The following is a 13,351-nucleotide window of genomic DNA, read 5'->3' as shown; positions in this document are numbered from 1 at the left end:
CCTTTTGAGAACAAAAATAATCTCTCTTAAACAGTTAATAAAAATTTTTTTTAACTGAACCTGTCCACCAGGCACTGCACTACATTCTGAGGGGCTTATAAGGAAGGGCCCTGCCTTAAAGAAAAGTATAAGCTTATTGAGGAGACAAGGCATTAAAAAAAGTACACTTTAAGTGTTTATTCCAAGGAATAAAGGCTACTCTGAGGTCTGGTATTCAAGGTCTTCTAAGATCTAGTCAAGTTTACCTTTCTGAAGTGTTCCCCAACTACAAGAATAAAGAAATACTACATGCTTTTCACACTCTTTTCACTAAGCCAAATTGAATTGCTTGCTGTTCTCTACATGTAGTTTGCTTTCCTTCTTTGTGTACTTGCTTGTGCTCATTCTTCTTTTCAGAATATCCTTGCTTTCCCTCTTCCTCATCTCTACATAATATCTAGATCTTACCCTTCTTCAAGGCCCAGTTCTCATGCAGCACCTCCTAAAAATTTTCCAGCTGCTACCAGTTAGAAATAGTCTTCCCTTGCTATAAATCCCTTTATAAGGAGATCTCCGTTACACCTATTACATTCTTTCTTATAGCACAGTAGTTTCTATAGGTTTGGATCTCAACGTAAAAATGTCACTTCACCCACCCCTACTGTTTGATGAATATTGTCCATAAAGAAATTTTAATATCTTGGAAGTCAATGAGGCTAAATTATAGTTTCAGTGTATCTAATAAGATAGTCTATTGCCAACCCTTATGGACTCTGAAACCAACTCGCAAATCTGTTCTACTTTCTAAACATAATAATTACATAATGTTTTATTTGTATTGTGATTAAATACCTACCCCAACTAGAACGTGAGCACTTTGTGGAAGAGAATCTGTGCATTCATTTAGTAACTGCTACATCCAATGAGTGTATATTGAAGAAATATCCTCAGATTACCATCAACACTTGTTAAAAATTTTGATTTCTGGGTCACAGTCTCAGAAATTCTGATTCAGTGGGTTTCATCATGGCGAGTCTGGAAATCCACATTTTATCAAAGTCCCCAGATGATTCTTATCCATTGTAAATTTGAAAATGGTCACCAGTTAAACAGTGTTTGTTGAGTAAGTGCTAACTTTTTTCTCTTAAGCTATGAGCATAATAAAAGAAACACAGCTGATCACTTAATCTTTGTTTCCTCAAGAATGTGGCCAAAGCATTTGAACACTATGGAAGTGATATATGTTAATGAGATGACTGCTGACTGATGTAATTAGGAAAATCCTTCCCTAAGGCACAGGCTTCTCTGGACCTTGAAGAATGAGTTAGATTTGAATGGCTGGGGAGGAGAGATGGCATCCTTGCCAGGATATTGACATGATCACAAGAATAAATGGAGATGAGGAAGCATGAGCATGCTGAGGGTTATGAGTAAATTAGTTTAACAAGAGCAAAGGTTCTTGTGGCAGAGGAATGAGAGATGAATCTGTCTCCCCACTGTATAAAATAAACCTTTGTTAGCAGACTCTCATTTTCATTTTAATTTAATAAAATAAAAAATAAGTGTTTTTGATATGATTAATGACCAACAAGGGAACCACAGTGCTGACTTGGCAAGCATCCACCGCCACGGCACGTGTCGAAATACAAGATTTAGCACAGAATTAACCTGCCCGAGCATCTGTTCACAACTCCATTTGAAAAGAAAAAAATAGACCAAAGCATATGTTGTAAGTTGAAGTCTGAGCAACTTTTTTTTCATATCATGTTGGTAGGAATTCACATTTTTAGCAGAATTCCTATTGACTTGCTAATGTGAATTTGAATATTAAATATCCATAATAATGAGAAAGCAAAACTTTTTTTAAAAAACATTCTAGGATGCAAAAACACTAATTTGAAGGGATATGTGCACTTATATCCATTGAAGCAGCATTTACAGTAGCCAAGTTATGGGCACAACTTAAGTGTCAAATAGATGAGGGGTTAAAGAAGGATAAATATACACACAGTGGAATACTACTAAGCTATACAAAAATCTCTCCATTTGCAAATACATGGATGGAACTGGAGAAGATTATACTAAACTAAATTGTATTTTCATCCAAATACAAATACTGGATGATTTTACTCACTCATGTTGAATATAAAGCAAAAAAACAAAAGGCACTGATAAAAAGTAAACATTTTGACCCCAATCTCTCCGGTTCATAGTTGTTTGTTGATTTTGATATTTTCTTTCTTATAGTTATTCTTTTTCCTGGTCCCTTATTTAAGTTTTCTAGATTCCTGCTATGAATGAGACCATCTGGTATTTTTCTTTTTCTTTCTGGCTTATTTCGCTGAGCATGATCCCTTCCAGCTCCATCTATGTTGCTGCAAATTGCATGTGTTTATCTTTTTTGAATGCTGAGTAATATTCCATGGTGTATATGTACCACATCTTCTTGATCCAGTTATCTATTTTTGGGCATTTGGGTTGTTGCCAAAGCTTAGCTATTGTAAATAGTGCTGCTATAAATGGAATTGATGTTTCTGTGTCCTTTGGGTAAATACCTAGGAGTGGAATTGCTGGATCATATGGAAGCTCTATAAAATAAGGGGATTATAAATGCATGGGGACTATAAAAATAAAATTTAAATTAAAAAAAAGTAAACATTAACAAACCCTAGAAATCTGACTGTAGAACTGAAGCTATGGAAGGGGAGAATGAGTATTGGGGGTCCAATGATCTATGATGGATGATTATTAGTGCTTTAGTGGCGCTATGGTGTGGTAACATGTATTTGAAGAAGTACGAATCTGTAGCCTTAAATCATATGTGGTGTAGTAAATCAATGTTACTACAATAAAAAATAGTACAATTTAAAGAAAATGAGACATCCAAAAACCAGCACAGTTAGTTTATCCTGTAGGAATTAGGCTAATGACTACTGCTAGAGAAAGGGTGAAAGGAGGCCCTGGGTTTGTTTCTTGATTTGGTTGGTGATAAAAGTGGCTGTGTTCATTTTATGAAAACTCATTTATCTGTGTATTTTCTGTATGTTTATTTCTATAAAATTGACAAAAGTTTCAAAAATAAAAGCATTCTGTTCACAATTAAGAAAAGATTAGCTTATTACATTCACAGTTAAAATAATTTGGGACAGTTATAACTTAGCCAGCATCAACCTATGTATCTGTAATTAATCCTCTTGAACATTTTTTCATTTACCAATCCGGCAAATAGTTAGTACTGATCTACTACTTGCAAAACTTTGTACACAAAGTGTTAATGGTAAAGCACTGTGTACATTACACAAATTAAAAGTTTCATTCGTACATGGAAAAGCAATGTGGATATGAAACAATTCGTATGAATGAGTTATTATTTATTCACTCACTTACACAACACTCTTGGATGAATGGCTGTAGTTCCTGACTTTTTTGAATTCTCCATTTTAACTCCACAATAAGCACAGTGCTAGATGGAGATTAAGTGGTCGATAAATATTTGTTGAATGAATACATTTATTGATCACTCTGAAAGGGTCTCACCCATACAAAAGTGAAAACATGATAGTCCCTGACCTCATGAGTTTTCAGTTTAATCAGGGAAGCATATTAATCAAGTACACTCCACCATGAAAAATTCCAGTCATGACAAATGTGGAGAAGTTGCTAATGGAGTTTGGCCACAAAAGGCTTCTCCTTGAAGAAATTATCTGGAATTGAAATCTAAATGATGAGTGGAAGTTAATAAGGAAAAGAGAAGGAGGACGGACATCTTCGGCAGAAGAGCATGCAGGAAGGAATATGATGTGAACAGTGACTGTAATAAAAACTGTGAGAGAGTCACGAAAATGTGGTTGAAAAGAAAGGTAGGTAGGTAAGGTGAAATTATCGCAAACAACTCTTAGGGAGTTCCAGAATTATAAATATTAAGCAAGATACATACAAAAGGAAATATTTCATCGAAAGTTGATTCAATACAAATCAGCTTGAGTTACAGCCTTAAACCTCATTACACATTTGTAATTAATGAAAAATTTATCTGATAAAACACCAAATTTTTTACAATGACAAGCAAACAACTGAGCATGTAATTTCAAATTATATAACCTTGATCTTTGTAGATTGCAAAATATTATAATTTTGCTAAATTGCATAGCATCAATTAGCCCTGGAATGGGGGTTAATAAGGAAACAGCACAGTACCATAAGAATAATTTGGGTGTACTGATGTAGAACTATATTGGAAGATTAATATATGCTGGTGAATAGCTCACTCTACTGTTATATAAGACCAATAAAAATATATAAATTTATTAGCATAGTTCATATGATAAAATTTGTGAAGAGAAAAGTGAAGCTGAGACTTTTAAAGAGCTTTAAACACACATGGAAACACTGAACTTTTAAAATCTAACCAACTAAATAATTGGTTTTATTCTTCTATAGTTATTATAAAGTATTTGGTCAGATATAGTAATATTATTTTCTTCATCTCATTTAGCCTTATCTTTGACTTTGTGTACTACTAAATTTTTACCCGAGTGTTTACCTCTGAAACATGCTTCTCTCTCCATTCAGCAATATCTACATCTTTCACAGGTCATATTAAAATACTCTTGAGTTTTCCCTCCCTCACATGCACATGCATCTAATCCCATAGAGTCCTGGACTTAAGGTTATAAAAAAAAGTCATGTTTAGTACTTGCTAAATTTTCCAAAGTGGCCAGTTAGAGTATTTATCAATAGATATTATGTCCTTCATTAAAAGTAGATCTACCATGTAATCCAGCAATTCTACTGCTAAATATATACCCAGAGAAAACCAAAACACTTATTCAAAGGTATATATGGACTCCTATGTTCATTGCAGCACTGTTTGCATTAGTGAAGTTTTGAAAACATCCTAAGTGTCAAACAACAGATGAGTGAATCAAGGTGTGGGATAGATAGATAGATCATTGATAGATAGATAGATAGATAGATAGATAGATAGATAGATAGATAGATATAGATAGATAATTTAGTGAGAGAGAGATACTACTACAAAAAAAGGACACAGAAACATCAATTCCAAAGAACACCTGCACCCCTATGTTTATAGCAGCACTATTTATAATAGCTAAGCTTTGGAAACAGCCCAAATGCCCAAAAATAGATGACTGGATCAAGAAGATGTGGTACATATATACCATGGAATATTACTCAGCATTCAAAAAAGATAAACTCATGCAATTTGCAGCAACATGGATGGCGCTGGAAGGGATCATGCTCAGCGAAATAAGCCAAAAAGAAAAAGAAAAATACCGGATGGTCTCACTCATAGCAGGAATCTAGAAAACTTAAATAAGGGACCAGGAAAATGAATAACTATAAGAAAGTGAAAATCAAAATCAACAAAAAACTATGAACCAGAGACACTTCTTGGGGGGTGGGGGGCGGGAGGGGAGGGATTGGGGTCAGAATGGGGGGGTTGCAATTGTATGGGGAATATAAAAATAAAATTTATTATTTAAAAAAAAATGAAATGTTTCCATTTGCATCATGATGGAAGTGGAGAGGATTATGCTAAGCTAAATAAGTCAGAGGAGAAAGACAAATACTGTGATTTCACTTATATGTTAAATATACAGGAAAAAAAAAACCCAGAAGAACAGACAAAAGTAAACCAAAACAAACACTAGAAATCTGACTGCAGAACTTAGGCTACAGATCAGGAGGGTGGGCTTAAAGAGCAAAAAATTGGGGGGCCCAGTGGGCTATGGTGGAGGATTATTGGTGCTTTGGTGGTAGGTGTGGTGTGGTAACATACATTTGAAGCAGTGTGAATCTATACCATTCTAAAACATAAAGTGTTGTAAGCCAATGTTACCTCAATAAAAATATTTCAGTTTTAAAAAAGAAATAATACCAATATTCACTCTAATACTGTTAATGGGAAGTACTAAAATTTGTTAGGTTTTGTTTCTTACTATTATCTTTATTTGATAATAAATGTTAGATTAACCAGGTTTAGAGATGGATGATACAAAACATTATAAATTATTTTACAAGGATGGAGTAGGATGTTTCTGTAGGATGGAGTAAAAGAAAGGTAATAAATATCCAGCAGTACTTAATACCATTTGTGTTCTGATTTAACCCTTAGTCAAGAATGCATGCATAACTGGTGTAGATTCTAGAATATATTGCAAAAGTAAAGGAAAAAATATTCAAGATATAATAAAAATTATAACAGAATTCTTACATTAAAACTGATTTCAAATATGCATAAGTAATAATTCAAATTCAATTTCAAATACCTGTGAAACTCTAACAATGTTTTAAACATTTACATCCCTCAAAATGCAGTTTAAAAGTCTATGATGTGTCACACAACCACTATTAACGATGTACATAATGTTACTGTGAAGTGAAGTAATAAAGAAGGATGTGTATAAGGGTTTCTACTTCTCTAGTGAGAGAATTAAAGCACAATATGATTGAAATCTTGCACTGACAATGATAACCTTTTTCTTTTTTCATTTAACAAATATTTATTAGCATCTATAAGGTCAGGTGGTAGGGATGCAGTAGTGATTTTTAGAACTTCCTAACTGCTGCAAATTGAAGACAGGGTAACTTTGGAACTCAACTAGGAATGACTCTTGTCTTGATTTGGCTCTTGCCTGCCTTTAACAAGCTAGTCTTAGTACCAAAAACATGACAAAATGGCCTTCACACAGAAAAAATTGGCAATTTTAACAATTTAAAATTTTTTTTAAAATTGACAATTTTTAAATACACACTGAAGTATTTTAACATAATGACATAAGGCATAATGACCTGCCTTATAATTTACTGACTTTCATGTTCACTTGATAATTTAATTTCATATTTGATGCAGCTGAATTTGCAGACATGTTGCATAATTTCTCTGTTATTTTCTGTTCAAAATTGGGCATAATGCAGTTTAATGGAGAATGAATATCTTATATAACAGATACTAATTATTGGCTTTCAAAGAATTTGAATTCTGAATTACATGGAGATCACTCTGAAGAGAAGTAGCTGTTTTTTTTTTTTTCCAGAAGGTGTCTTTTGTGATTCAAAAGTTATTTCTGTTTTGCAATACATCTTTATGACCTTTAAGTGTCACTACTGTTATTTTTTTGCAACAGGTAGACTGCTAAGTATCAAGGATTCGCCGATGTTGCACTATTTCCTAAAATGAGTGTAGGTGTTCAGTGTCATTTCATCTGACACGTCTCCTGTGTGTATTATTCTTGTTAACTTGCTTGGGGTCCTAACATACCTCTATTTGATGAACTCTAATAACCTCCTACTCCCCTGAACTCCATCCCTTCATAGCTCTCCTGTACGTTGCTCTCCTGTTTTCAGCCTTTAAGTGCTTATGTTCCCCAGGGTTCCTTTCTAAGTCAGCTGCATCTCTAGTGGGTTTCTAGTTCCAGAAAATACTGAATCTGTATCCTCAATTCAGACCTATTCCCTCAGCCTCAGATTTTAATAGCCAGCTGATTCCTTGGCATCTCTACTGTATCTCACAAGAATCTAAAGTTAATCATGATCAAAATGGAATGTGGTTTCTTTCAAATATCTGCCTCTGCCTTAATACTATGCATCTCCACTCCTGGAACCATCATGTGCTGGGAAACTGAGAGGCATGGATGATCCCACTCTCTCACCCTCATAGCCAGTCACTGGTCCTACTGTTTTCATCTTCTAAACATCACCTGAATCCAGAATCTTCTCTTTCATTATTATCTTTCACAACTACCTCTAATAAGTATTTTTTTATTCTCTTCTTTCTCACCACCAAGATAAAGTCACATAAAACATCAATCTGCCACTATCAGTTCTTATTAAAAATCTTCTAGCAATGGGCCTCCCTGGTGGCACAGGTGTTAAGTCTCAGCCCTACCAAGCTATCACCAGCCACTGCAGCATGAGTTCGATCCCCGACCAGGGAACTCACCCAATAGACCTCTCCTGCCTGGCCCACTTCTCCCCTCAGTCATGTATCTCAGTAGATTCACCTCTTCTGCTCCCCACTCCGGTGAATCCTCTGACACACACCCACACCTCTGGCCTACACCCCAGTTCTTGTATGTATAAATAAGTCTTTTTTAAAGACTTATTCATTCACCCATGCAATAAAGTCCTATCTCCCTAACAAAACATGAGGCTCTCATAGACCCCATTCTTGCTTTAAAAACCTCACTTCCTACCACATCTACTCTGTCCCAAACTTAACTCTCCAAGAAAACAAACTGCCTCCTGTCCCCACACATCATACTATTTCACAACACTGTTTCTGACTGCCATGTTCCTCTCTTCCCTGTCTTCCCTCCAATTGACCAACTCCTTTTCATCTCAGCTATGAGTCCTTGTCTGGACTCAGTCATGACTAAGGCACACAGGTCTCCTTCTTTTGTGTTCCTTAATAGCATGCAATTACTCTTTGAATGCTTGCTTCACAAATAGACCGTGCATTTCTTGAGCATAGAGACCATACCAAGCATGATTCTAGTGCAGTGCCTAGAACTTGGAAGATGTTTAACAGGTACTTACTGAATTAAGGGATAATTTCATTCTAGAAATGCAGTGTATGCATTCTTATTATTATTTTCTTCACACAGTGTCCTGTGTAGCAGGAGGACTGTTCAAATTTTCCATGAACCCCTCTTACATTTCCCAGCTGTCCTTGAACTTAAGTCAAGGCCATGTAAATGGTTCTAGACAATGAACTGTAAGCAGAATTGATAATTGTCAGTTCTGGCCCAAGATTTTTAAGAGGAGCAACTAGTTTCCCATACTTTCTCTTCCTTGCTGTAGCTCTTTTGAAAGTCTTGAAATGGTGGAAATACAAGATCATGGTGCAGAAACCCTTGGACATATCGCAGGAGAGAGAAGTGAGCCACACTGAAATCCCAGTGTAAATTTGTTACCACAGCATAATCTAGTCTGTTCTGGATAATGCTCAGGCAGAGCGTCTATATTAATCTGTCTCATTACATACATCTAAGGTTATGTTGAATTTACCTAGTATGCAACTCTATCAATTGTCCTAAAGGGGAGAAGTGAGCCAGGCAGGAGAGGTCTATTGGGTGAGTTCCCTGGTCGGGGATCGAACTCATGCTGCAGTGGCTGGTGATAGCTTGGTAGGGCTGAGACTTAACACCTGTGCCACCAGGGAGGCCCATTGCTAGAAGATTTTTAATAAGAACTGATAGTGGCACTGGTTTGCCTATTGCCACCCAGCCCTCTGCTTCAAAACCTCTGCTCGTCACAGTGTGCTTCTTACAATTGATTTAAGTTTTCCATCTTTGCCCAGTTTTGCACAGAGGCAAAGTAGTTCACTGCCTGTTTCCTATCATCTAAGTGAATGGTTCTATTTTCCTACTCAAAATAATTCCCCACACTTACTTACACATGTCCCTGATTCCAGTGCAAAATGCACTTTCTAAAGTGCATTGAAACTTCTCCCAGGAAAAAATACTTTGTTCCATTGCAATCTCAGACTAAAGGTTTCAGAGACTAATCCCTGAAATTTCTGAAATCCTCCAGATTGCCCAAAGATGTATCCTGCTCACCCACAGTTACCATATTCCAATGAAACATTGATACAATTTCATTCTTTTCTGCTAATTTTTTATAATATACACTGGTTTTCCTATTATGGTCCTAATTTTTATTGAACTGTGATTGTATCTTGTTTCATTGTTTCTGTTGGAAGAAAACAAAAAAATCTAGTTTCAGGTGTGGCTTAATATGATGCCAACAAGATTCATTTTTAAAGTCAAAACTCTCACCCCCCCTTTTTTATTCCTGAAGCTCCCAGTACCCTTCCAGTTTTGAACCCACCAAAAAAAGAACAAAAGTTTTTCCACAGACATGCGAGTCAAAATCCATTGTTTTTTATCTGCTTTGAATGGATCAACTTCTCACCCTCCAGTGAATCTCTGTGGCCAGGGGAATACAATGCACTTATTAGCTTAAGCCTTAATCACTTCCCTGGGATGGTAAAAAGGAATCTAACTCACAGGACTCAGGTGGCCTTGGACAGATAATTTATTCAGAGAAATCAGGAAAAGGTCATCACAAACAATAGTGATGTTGGTAGCAATAGCAACTTCTGTCCTCTTTGTGTGACCTGCTGCTGGGAGGCAGTGTTTCATTATGACTGTGTGTCCCACCTTGATCAGAATCTCTCACCCTTTTCTTCGAACTTCTCTATATTCTTTTCTCCCATATGCTGCCTTGTGTTTTAGCTATTTTTATGCTTTATTTCCCAAGTTAAGTCATCATTTACTTCAAGGCAGGAACTGGGTTTGAGTAACTGGATTCCAATCCTGCATTGTGACTTTTATATAACAGGCATCCCTACATTTCAACAAATCATTACTTGATGAGTAAGTGAAGGGATGTAGGGTAAGGTAAAATGTCAGGCTTTTCTGCCCTCCCACCATCAGGATAGATGATGGATCCTTGCGGTCCTGAATGCATGCCTGATGGCGGGCACCTGGAGTAGGGTGTGGGCATAGGTAGATGGGATTCACCTGGGCTAAGACTGTGCTTTTAAGGGCGGCTTCACAGGGACGCCAGTAGAAGCCAAGAACTAACGGAAGCCGAAAAAAGAAGAGAAGCAGAGAGAACACCAGAGAGCCCAGATAGAGTGAAGATTTGCTGGGGGCTGGAAGGCCTGCCAGCCTCCCAGGCCCCCAGCACCCTTGCCTGCTGTGTACCGGGTAAATCCCAATAAAAGACCTGCAAAAACCACTGAGGACTCTGACTCCTCCTTTACCCGGTCTGCACGGGATCAGAAAAACTGCACTGTGCCCATTCCTGCCCTTCCAAGGGATATCAAGCAAGTGGGTCTTGCTGACATTATTATCATATCATGGTACTATAATGCCTGCATGTGCTTGGGTGTTTTGTGTGTAAGGTCACTGCACACATACATGATAAAAATCTACCTAGTACAAATACATTGACAACAGTGGAGATAAGAGGACATAGTGATTAAAAAACAAGCATTGCCCTTCAAAAGCAACTTATAATACACTTACAGAGTAATTAGACTATAATTGCTGCAAATCTTCATTTGTTTTATCAGGCTTGGGTTCTGTAGAGTGCTAACTTCTACAAGTAGAAAGATTTCACTTGTGACTCAATCCAAATATAAATAACCACAATAGGAATTTATAAGAGGGTGATCCACATTACAACTATATAAGCATATATTTTAACTGGTATTTAAAGGGAGAAGATAAAGAAACTCTTAGCTAGACTCTGGAAATTAATAAGGCAGAGTGGGTGTGTAGGGTAAATAATTGTCAGGCTTTTCTGCCCTCCTGCCATCAGGACTGATGATAGATCCCTGCAGTCCTGAATGCATGCCTGATGGCGGGCACCTGGGGTTGGGTGTGGGCATAGGTAGGTGGAATTTACCGGGGCTGAGATGGGACTTATGAGGGCATAAGAGCGGCATCACGCAAACAGATGACCAGAAGAGATCGGGAAAGAGAAGCAGAAGAGAGAGCACGAGACCACGAGAGACCACCAGAGAGCCCAGAAAGAATGAAGCTTCGCTGGGGGCTGGGAGGCCTACCTGCCTCCCGCAGACCCACCCCCACCCCCAGACCCAGACCCACCCCCCACCCCCACCCCTGCCTGCCTGCCTGCTGGCCAGCGGTGTACATAATAAACCAAATAAAACCCTGAAAAAGCCACCGAGGGCTCCAAGACTCCTCCTTCACCTGTCTGCTTCAATCATAGAGATCTTGCAGTGTGTCTTCCTGCCCCTACAGGAGGGGTCTAGACCAGAGAGTTCCTGGCTTCAGGGAGGAAAAGGCTGCTTTTCAGAGCAGCATTCCCTCTCTGCCTATCCTGGGTTAACTTTCAGCATAATGATGTAAGGTCCATAAGCATCACAAATTGCTTCAAACTTAGTGTGAAATTTGGTGTCTGTATTTAGCCACTTTCCAAGGTATATTATCAAGGTCAGTTCCTTTCAATTTAGGAGGGACCTCTGCACACCCTGTATAGGGTAAATAAAAGGTATCAGGCTTTTCTGCCCTCCCACCATTAGGATAGAGATGGATCCTCGAGGTCCTGAATGCATGCCTGATGGCGGGCACCTGGAGTAGGGTGTGGGCAGATGTAGATGGGATTCACCTGGGCTAAGACTGCTTATAAGGGTGGTGTTATGGGATGGCAGAGGAACAGAGGGAAAGAGCAGAAACCAGAAAGAGCATGAAAGAGAGAAGTAAAGGCCACAAGAGAAAGTCAGAGAGCCCAGAAAGAGTGAAGACTCTCTGGGGACTGGGAGGCCTGCCAGCCTCCCAGGCCCTCCAGCACCCCTGTCTGCCATGTACCTGGTAAATCCCAATAAAAGCCTGCAGAAAGTTGCTGAGGACTCCAGGACTCTTTCCTCCTTTACCCTGTCTGCTCGAATCCGAGAGATCCTGCTCTGTCCCTTCCTGCCACTACAGCCAGGTTTTATCAGTTCTTGCCTTTTCTGTCTATCAGTGTCCTCCTAAAAATGTGAGTGCTTTGTAACAACCTGTCTTTCCACCAGTGAGGGTCTTTACAATGCCAAAACATAAAAATCTCAATCCATCAGAATTATTACAGTGTTAGTACATATGACATCATTGTAAGGTGTTAAGAGAATAACATTTTTATTATTATTATTGTTGTTCTGATTGTTTCCACATCACTTCCGCGTTGGCTTTCTTAGGAACTACTAATTTTGTTGGTGGTCTATTAAATTTGGAACTTCTTAGAGCATTAATACTAGATTATCTAAGTTCAAGATCCAAGGCATATCTTATATTTGGGATAAGAGAAGATTAATTTGGTTTTCTTCTCTCTCCTTTCTTTCTGCCTCCCAGCCTGAAGTTCTGGATCAAATACAAAACTTAAGGGAGTTATGGATGGATAATAATGCATTGCAAGTGCTACCTGGGGTATGTAAGTTTTTATTATTCCATGTTGTCTGTCATCTATGTTATATATTAATTGCAACTGATAATGACTAATCATAAATCTCAGTGTCTGCATTTCAAAATGACATTTGTTAGGAGTGTTCACACACCAAGTATTTTCATTGATTTGTTTCTTAATATTTCATATACCTTTTGTGAGTGTGCTGGATATATAAAATGTATGAAAGATTTTTCTCCTCTTAGGAGTGTATTTTTTTCCTCACCTCTCTGCATTTACTGTTTTTCTTTAAAGCTATAAATTTCATATTGTTTTATTTTTTAAAAAAGATGCTACATATAATATCAAGTCTTACTTTTTGCAAACTCAACCTTATCGTTATAGGTAGCTAGATTAATGGTTTCTGCTCAAATTGTTAGCACTCTTCCACAAA

The 13,351-nt window shown here is 37.6% G+C and overlaps 1 protein-coding gene across 3 annotated transcripts in view; it reads left to right on the top strand.

The window, feature by feature from the left end:
• LRRC7 (leucine rich repeat containing 7) overlaps nt 1-13,351 on the top strand; it is a gene marked incomplete at both ends in the record, with an annotated part of 319,842 nt that overhangs the window by 193,587 nt on the left and 112,904 nt on the right. For all 3 annotated transcript variants that reach the window (XM_084242632.1, XM_084242631.1, XM_084242630.1), the window contains one exon: nt 12,867-12,941. In XM_084242632.1, coding sequence (XP_084098758.1) covers nt 12,867-12,941 — 75 coding nt within the window. The remainder of the gene's footprint in view (nt 1-12,866; nt 12,942-13,351) is intronic.

Source organism: Talpa europaea, assembly GCF_964194135.1.
Source record: "Talpa europaea genome assembly, chromosome: 9".
Classification (NCBI taxonomy): domain Eukaryota; kingdom Metazoa; phylum Chordata; class Mammalia; order Eulipotyphla; family Talpidae; genus Talpa; species Talpa europaea.
The sequence above is the reverse complement of the archived record's forward strand: the minus strand, read 5'-3'. Positions and strand labels throughout refer to the sequence as shown.